A 9,255-nucleotide genomic window follows, 5' to 3' on the forward strand; every position below is an offset into this window, starting at 1 on the left:
ACATATATGTTTTGGAGAAATATATACATCTTCTGGGACAGTCTTGTTCTAAATGGGGAGGGGGAGAACACAGAGCACACACCTGTGAACAGCCAAATTAGGTGCCTACAAACTCCATCTGTCACTATCTGATTTTGGACAGGTAATTTCCAAGTTTGAAATGGGGGTAGCAACCAGAGCTCGCCCAGCCCCATAACTGTGATTCTGAAGATGTTCTTAGTGATTGGTTTATCACAGACTTACAATGGGTGGCTGTGTGTTAGCTCTTGTGCCTCCCAAGTGACATGGTGGCTTCTTGACCTATTATATAGCATGACTAGGTGAGCAGTATAGACTGGACTAGGAGAGGTACAGTGTCCCTGCAGATGGTCGGTGTTTAAAGAAACCTCACAATGCATAAGGCATTCAAGTCACCGATCCCTGCTTTTATTAAAACATCAGGACAATACACAGCTCAAGTGCAGCATCCTCTGACTACCCAAAGCTGCTGGGCACACGTTTGTTTAGGATAGTCCCTCAAAACTGTACCGTCCTCTGATCATAGAACCACTGAGGCACACAGTGACCTTCCAAAGGAAGGGTCAGCTTTGTTCAAAGCCAAGATGAGAATTGTAGTCTCCAGGATTCTTGGTCAGAGATGTTTTCTTTGAATTAAATGAAGGAAGATGAAACTAGGCATAATCACCTCAGTTGGTTAGTTTTACTCTAGCAGAGGAAATAATTTTAAAAGTAAGTATCTCTCTAAGTCATTTTTACTATTATCTTTTATATTCGCGTGTGTTTGTGTGTGTGTGTGTGTGTGTGTGTGTGTGTGTGTGTGTGTGTGTGTGTGTGATCTATCATCTGTCTCTCTACGTATCATTAATCATCTATTTTTTAAGACTTGGTCTTTCTCTGTTGTGTAGGCTGATCCAGAACTGATTACATAACACACATAGGCTAACCTCCGATTCTCACTGGCCCCCTGATTACAAGTGTGCTCTATTATGTATGAGCTAACTTCATCTTAAGGAACATGAAGTCTGCTTTTATTCATTCATGACTTTAAGAATACTCTTTATATTTTGCTATATAAAATTACTGCTCGATGCCTTCATAGATGAAAAACTTCATTCATACTTCACATTTAGTTTATGACCAAAAATGTACATGCAGGCATTGAGACATAGTTCAATCCACATTATAGATGAATGCAACTTGCTTCCACCCCACTAACCCTTTTTTTATTAATGCAGAGGTTTCGTCTAGGTCCAGCCTACTTCAAGCTCAATAGATAGCCTAAGATGATATTATATCTCACTGTGTAGCCTGACACTAGTTTTGTAGACCGGATGGATTTGAGATCATAGAGAATGGCCTGCTTTTATGTTCTGAATGTTAGGACTACAGGCATATAGCCCATGACTTTATGAATGCTAGACAAGCATTGAACCAACTGAATTATATCCACAGTCCTCTACCTCCTCTTTAGATAACGCTCTACCACCCTCCTCACTGCTGTGCATACTAATATCTTTCTATTCTTTCTCCTTTCAGATACAGCTTTCTAAAATTGGGCCACCGTTCATCATTAAGAGCCAGCCAGTCTCCAAGGCAGAGTCCCGTGTCTCCTCTAGCACAGCAGTCAGCAGTGGGAGGAACACGGGAGCCAGGACCCTTGCAGACATCAAGGCCCGTGCTCAACAAGCCCGGGCCCAGCGTGAGGCTGCTGCAGCTGCTGCAGTTGCAGCTGCAGCGAGCATTGTCTCCGGAGCCATGGGAAGCCCAGGAGAAGGTGGGAAGGCAAGAACCCTGGCCCACATCAAGGAGCAAACCAAAGCTAAGCTCTTTGTGAAACATCAGTCCAGAGTCCACGTCTTCCAGACCTCCAAGGAGACCCGGTTACCTACTGTCAGCACCAAGGAAGAATCTCTCACTATGGAAGCCTCTCCTACTCCTGAGACAAAAATGGAAGGCTCCACTGGTGTCATTATCATCAATCCAAACTGCAGATCTCCTAGCAGCAAGCCCTCACACATCCGGGAGACCGCCACTGTATTACAGCAGCCTCTGAACCCACCTCAGATTCCAGAAACTGCCGCTGACTTGTCTGTGCAGAGTTCAGATGACAACATACCTATGTCACATTTAACAGAGAAAATTGTTTCATCTACCTCTTCTGAAAATAGCAGTGTACCCATACTTCTTAACAAAAGTCCCGTCAACCCCATCCCTATGTCTGTCTGCAGCACTGCTATGTCAGGAGCAATTAAAGAGCATCCCTTTGTGAGCCCTGTTGACAAATCTTCTGTCCTCATGTCTGTCGACAGTGCAAACAGTACGATTTCGGCTTGTAATATGACCATGTTGAAATCCATCCAGGGATCTGACGCTCCAAGCATAGCCCTTGTACCAAAATGTATCAACCGGACTCCTATCCCCTCTGCTCCAGAAGGTACTGGACAGGCAAATACCATGGATGGGAAGGCCCTGCTCGTAGCCAGCAGCAAGGCTGCTAATTTGATGTCCACTCAGTACACTTCCGTGGCAGCTCCCACCATTGGAAGTAATTTGCCAAACCATCTCTGCACGAGCTCCGTCTTAATTCCCCCTCCAGGGATTAATAACAGATTTGCTTCTGAGAAGACAGCCATGCCTGGGAGTGAAGAACAGTCCACTGTGTCCATGGGTGCCACCATGAGAACAGCCCTCAGCTGTGGTGACTCGGTGGCTGTCACTGAGTCACTGGCTCCACGCCCGCCCATCTCCATGTTTGCAGGAAACATGCTCACTGTAAACTCTTACAGCAGTCCTCCCAAACTAAGCGGGGAGAACTTGGACAAAAATTCAGGGCCTCGAAACAGAACGGACAATGCTGAGACACCTCAGCAGCCACCAGGGGGCTTTGTACCAGCAACCATCAACAGGTCAATTCCGTGTAAAGTCATTGTGGACCACAGCACAACACTGACCTCCAATTTGTCTCTGACCGTCTCCCTTGAAAGTGGAGACTCTAGCTTGGATTCCCAGAATAGGTCGGTGAGGACAGATGTATCCATCCAGCCTGTGGCTTGTCCTCAGGTGTCTGTCATCAGTAGACCCGAGCAGACCACATGTGAAGGGCTTGACCATGGCTCTGTTTTCATTGCTGCTCCTATGGCCAAACAGGACTGTAAGACATTGCAGGCAACGTGCACCGGGCTCCGAGAATTGCCCCTTGCTCTTCCAGATAAACTAAATGAAGTGACAGCACCTGTTCATGGCTTTGCTGAGCAACCACGAAACTCCAGTACTTTCAAGAACGAAGCGGACACAGCCTGTAGCAATCAATATAACCCAGGAAACCGGATTTGCTGGGGTGAAGACCCAATGAGAAACACAGCACAGCCTGTCGTCAGCCACCCGGGCTCAAGTAAACAGAAAGAACATCCGGAGCAGACTGGCCTGAAGGCTGTGAAAACAGAGCATTCCAACTATGCACACTCGTCAGAGCTCCACCCTAGGAATCTCATCACTAATGTCAGTCTTCCTGTGAAGCCAGAACCTCATGAAGCAGACAAGGCCTTTAGAATGGAAACTGAGGATTTTCCTGGTTCTGAGCATCCTCCTCCAGCCACAGAGGTAATAAACAGTGTGCAACAAACACCGGCCACGAAGCCTTCCACTGCGGGCCCCATGGAAGAGGCTATTTCCTTGGCTACAGACAACCTGAAAAGACTTCCCAGTGCAGGTACTTCAAGCTGCCGCCTGTCTTCCGTGGAAGCTAATAACCCACTGGTGACACAGTTATTACAGGGCAACCTGCCTCTGGAAAAGGTGTTACCACAGCCAAGATTGGGAGCCAAACTTGAAATCAATAGGCTCCCTCTGCCCCTTCAAACTACCTCAGTGGGTAAGACAGGGCTGGAGAGAAGCGTGATGGAAATGCCTTCCAGTTCTCCAAATCCAGACGGTAAGGGCTATTTGGCAGGAACTCTAGCACCAGTCCAAATGAGAAAGCGAGAAAACCATCCCAAAAAGAGAGCAGCCAGGACAGTGGGAGACCATGCTCAAGTTAAATGTGAGCCAGGGAAGATGGTGACGGAGCCCGATGTCAAGGCGGTACCCTGCGTCATCAATCCAGGCATGAGTCAGCTAGGACACAGCCAGCCTTTTAAGCAGGAACGGCTTAATAAGCCCTCCGCGGCCAACAGGCTCATGCCCAGCCCTGAGGTCAAACAACAAAAGCGGCTGTTGCCCGCATGCGGCTTCCAGCCTAGCCTGTTCCACATGAACAAAAATGAAGGCTTCCATGCAGACACTGGTACCTCACACAGACAACAGTTCTACCAAATGCCTATGGCTGCCCGGGGGCCCCTTCCTACTGCTGCTCTGTTGCAGAACTCTCCCAAGACCCCAGTGAGCTGCAATGCATTTGCCTTCAATAGGCATCTTGAACAAAAAGCATTGGGAGATGTTAATCTCCCCACAGCCACAGCACCTCATCAGCTAAGACTAGCCAATATGTTGTCCCCTAACATGCCCGTAAAAGAAAGTGAGGATGGGGGAGGCACCACCCACACAATGCCAAGCAAAGCAGTGGTCCATGCTCCACTGCCACCTCCCCCACCCCCTCCCCCGCCACCCCCTCCACCCTTGGCCTTGCCCCCACCACCCCCTCCACCCCCTCCACTACCTCCACCTCTTCCCACTGTAGAAGTCCCATCTGACCAAAAACAACCACCAGTTACCATGGAAACCACTAAGCGACTTAGTTGGCCCCAGGCCACGGGCATATGTAGCAATATCAAGTCAGAACCTCTTTCTTTTGAGGAAGGTTTAAGCAGCAGCTGTGAACTGGGCATGAAGCAGGTCTCCTTCGACCAGAATGAAGTGAAAGAGCAGCTGAAGGCATTTGCATTAAAAAATGCAGATTTTTCTTCCTACTTGCTCTCTGAGCCCCAAAAGCCTTTCGCCCAGTTAGCCGCTCAGAAAGTACCAGTGCCCCAGCAACAACCGCTCTGTGGAAATTACCCAACGATACACTTTGGGAGCACAAATTTCAAAAGGGCAGCATCTGCCATTGAGAAGTCCATTGGGATTCTAGGAAGTGGCTCCAGCCCTGCCACCACCACGGGTCTGGCAGGTCAGAACACTCAGATGCCGGTTCAGAACTTTGCAGACGACAGCAATGCAGATGAGTTAGAGCTGAAATGTTCTTGCCGGCTCAAAGCCATGATTGTGTGCAAAGGCTGCGGGGCCTTCTGCCATGATGACTGTATCGGTCCATCCAAACTTTGTGTAGCTTGCCTGGTTGTCCGATAAGAGTTGAGTGAAGGATTCAGTACCCCCACCCTACACCCCAATTTTTAACATGAAAAAGCCTAACATAATTAGTAAAGAGTCAAGTAAAGCATTGGCTTCTGTGCCAACATATTTTCATTGAGAAGTAAGTCATCTTGTTTTTTTCTAGGTGATTATTTTCTTACATTTCTTCTACAGGGGATAATATGAAACAAGGCATGAATCGTTTTTGCCTGTTCAGTCACGATTCACAGCTTGGTGTGTTTCTGTGTGTACAGGTCACTGCCTCGGTTTTTGTTTTCATTTTTGTTTTTTGGGTTTTTTTTTTTTTTTGTTTTTGTTTTTTCATTTTGACTTTTTTTCCAACCCAGGCCTAGACAATTAGGGCATCATGCGTGGTCTAATCAGCAGATATGCAGCTGTGGAAAAACTGAGAAGCACGCCCTGAGCTAGCCTGGTGTCCTTTCTCAGTTTCGAGGCCACAGCAATCATTTCTGCAGTGATTCTGGGGGATGCACCCTTACCCAGTGGTTCAAGTCATAGGAATGGGAGCCTGTGTTAGAAATGAGATTCCTTATGCTGCCTCTGATCACAGAAGGCGCATACAGGATGTGTCTGTGGAGCCCACTGTCCCATCACCATTTTCTCCCCTCTTACTCTTTCAGACACTGGCAGAAAACCTACGTTGGCTTTGGATTTGGTCCACAAATTGTGGATGAATATGTATTGCATCTGATTTGACATCTGGGCTTTGTTCGATAGGTGTTCTGATTGTAGACCTTGGATATCCACTAATTTAAGACCCATTGACTGATAGTCATAGGCCAAGTATTGTGGTGTTCCACATGTGGCTTTTAAGAGCACATATGAAATTCTAGGCCAGACCTAATATTAAAAGCAAACAATCAAATGCTGTACATGCATTATTGTGGGCTGCTTATATAGAATATTAGCCGTTCTACTCTCTGGTTCCCAATACTACATGGAAATTGGGAATACGTGGGGTGGATACGTCATGCCCTGAATGGTGTGAGTGTGATGGTTATCAGAACAATTTACTCTCTCTTGATTCATACTCTATACAGTTGCCTTTGGCTCTGAAATAACTCTTATTTTAAACAAAATGCTCCCTCCTGCATGTGTTGTTGTTTCATTCCTCGTACCTAAGACCGTGGAACTGGAAAGGGGCTATTGCATCTCACACAGTTCCCTTCGAAGTTTACCCAGTAAAAACGGAGGAGCTGAGGCCCTTCCATAGACTGACTACTTGCACTCCACACACAGTCGTGCTTGACAGAGGCCGGATTCCCAAAAGCAGGCTCAAAAGCACAGGCTCAGGACTGGAAGAGGGAAGGAAGGAGAAGTATATCCATTTAATCGAGATTCAGAGCACAAAATGTCGTGCCATTAGCCCACTGGTTGTGCCTATAGAATTAAAAGAATTCAGAGTGGAAGGAAATTACATGTCCAGGGTAAGAGTGAAAGATATTTCCATGTGGGATCACGTTTTCAATGTAAACTTGTTTGACATTCCTTGAAAATGCATCTTGAAATTTAACCATATGAGTAGAAAATACATTCCTGAAACAAGCAAAAGCCACTTTTTTTTTTTTAAACAAAAAGAAAAAAGAAACATAAACAACTATGGTGGGGGTTGCCCCCCTCTAAATTTATTATTGTGATGTTGCCAAATTTCTTTAGGTGACAGAGACATCGTTTTAACAAATCACTGAATGTGAAAGATCCTTTATCTTAAGACAGAAAAGCAAAGGAAGGCCTGCCCGCATCTGATTCGGGGCGCTGGTCCTGTTGCTGCCTTTCCATATTAAAGCTAACGGAATTGACAGTGGAGAAAGCCAGCGGTGCGTTTAGCCAGCTACACCCCAGGACTGCAGCCTTACGGCCTGGGTGGTGAACTGCCAGCCTGGCTAGGGTGTATCTGCATGCCGTACTTATCAGTGATGCTCTTGTTGTCTGCCTGGGTATGATATCATCTTAATTTTGAAGATTGTGCTCTTAGCCTCACAGCTGGGCACCCCAATACAAAATGACACTTGCATGCCAACCCCTTCTTACTTAATCGCTGCTATTCCAGCGTCAGACACTGTCTACACCAGCAGATTCTGAACTACAACGTCAGTACCTGAAACCTGTTAAAGAAACCCAAGTCTACGAAGCCTTTGCACTCTGTATAAGAGGGACAGTTGAGGCTGAAGGGATATTGAGCTCATTGTCAGCTGCACCTTTGTTGAGTACTGCCTGCCAATTGCTTCCTGAGAGTAAAGAAGTGTCCTTCTGTATGTTTGGATTTTTCACATAGTAAGTTTGGAAATTCCAATGTTGATAGTGCATGCATTCTCTCACCCAGGCCCAAAGATCATACTTTTTCTAAATCTTCCTTTTCTGCCCCAGTTCAAATTCTGAGGCCTGTTAACCTGAGACATTGTCTTTGGGGTGGATACGATAATTCAATCCAGAAGCAAAATGATGGCTAGGTATTTTGTAGGTCTGCATTTCATCGTTACATAAAGGCCAGCATACCAGAATTAGGTGAGCAGCTTCTCAGCTTCCCGATGCTACATGTTTCTGCGTGTGTGAAACTTGACAATGTTACTGACTATGCGGTTATGGTGATGTAATGTGCAAACTTCCTATGTGTGTTTCCTGATCATTGGACATTATTTGTCCCCTATCAGGAACAGAACTTGCACATGTAACATGTATTTATTTTTAATCACAAAGGATGTATTTTTCAAAATAGCACTTTTGGAGCAGGGGAGAGAGGGAAGCTGCGATGCTCACGTCCCTCCGTGTGATATGCGTATGCCTGCCTGAGGTGTATAAAACATGTAGCTAGTTAATGGGCATGTTAATAAAAGAATTCTGATGCAAAATTCATTTTCAAAATGAAAATATTTATCCTTCCCCAAAGTAAGAATTTAAAATCCAGTGACCAGAGCAGCACAATCATATACACGATTTCCCTCGAAGGCTTAGCGTGACAACACAAGCTTGAAAGCCTATGACGCTGAGCCCGGTTTCTAGAAAGACTTCACAGCATTGTCTATTTTCGGGGTGAGCTATAGAGGCATAGCTGACTTCTGGACCTTGGATATTCATACTCAGTTCAAAATCAGCCTACAGAAATCACCTGGGACCTGTGGTGCTTTATAATGTAGTCAGAAATATTTTTTTTTTTAAGTACATGATGCTGCAAGCCTGTTTCCTTTACAAACACTCGCACAATTTCAAAAGAGGGACTTGCTGTGGCCAGTCTCCCTCTCAGGTGGCATGTGATGAAGCCTGGGTGTTAGATGCTGAGGCTGAGCTTAGTCCTGTATGGTCCTAGCCTGGTGTGCAAGCTCAGCATCCCAGTAGCTGCCTGGGGATAGCTACCCCACCGAACACACACAGCTCAGACTCTAGTCCATCTGTGTTCCCCAAGAACAATGTGAAGAGTCCTGGAACAGAACTCATCAACTGTCAGGGGCCTATGTAGCCAAAATGTCACTGTAAGACTCGTGTTGCTTCCTGCTTTCATGTTTGTCACACTAAGGCAAGCAAACGGCGTTTCTACTATAATTTAAAGGAGCTGCTTTTTTAATAGCATACACTATTTAGCTTTGAACTATATTTTATAGTCATGGAATAATCTAGACTGTAGCGAGAACCTGTTGTGTTTGTGCTGTTCACGAATGTTCCAGAAAAGTGCTTTACCTGCTTATCCCCATTTCCTGACTCTGCTGTATTCCCTCCTTTCTTCGCAGAAATCTGATCTCATTCGCTTTCCGTACCATTTGTTTTTAAAATGTGTTCCTGTGTATTATTCCTTCTTTTGGTCAGTATTCTAAATGTTTACATCTGTTTGATATTAGCCGTGTAATGCCTTTTCTTTTCAAAGGCGGAATCTACTCCTCCAGCGTGACAGCAAAATGTGAAGTCAACCAACCCGAACACACCACGCATGGTACACACAGACTGGGGGCCAAGGCC

The 9,255-nt window shown here is 45.8% G+C and overlaps 1 protein-coding gene across 1 annotated transcript in view; it reads left to right on the forward strand.

The window, feature by feature from the left end:
- ASXL3 (ASXL transcriptional regulator 3) overlaps positions 1 to 5,283 on the forward strand; it is a gene marked incomplete at both ends in the record, with an annotated part of 168,221 nt that extends 162,938 nt beyond the window's left edge. The window contains one exon of the mRNA XM_080920038.1: positions 1,537 to 5,283. Coding sequence (XP_080776164.1) covers positions 1,537 to 5,283 — 3,747 coding nt within the window. The remainder of the gene's footprint in view (positions 1 to 1,536) is intronic.
- Between the last annotated feature and the right edge of the window lie 3,972 nt (positions 5,284 to 9,255).

Source organism: Micromys minutus, assembly GCF_963924665.1.
Source record: "Micromys minutus genome assembly, chromosome: 8".
Taxonomy (NCBI): Eukaryota; Metazoa; Chordata; class Mammalia; order Rodentia; family Muridae; genus Micromys; species Micromys minutus.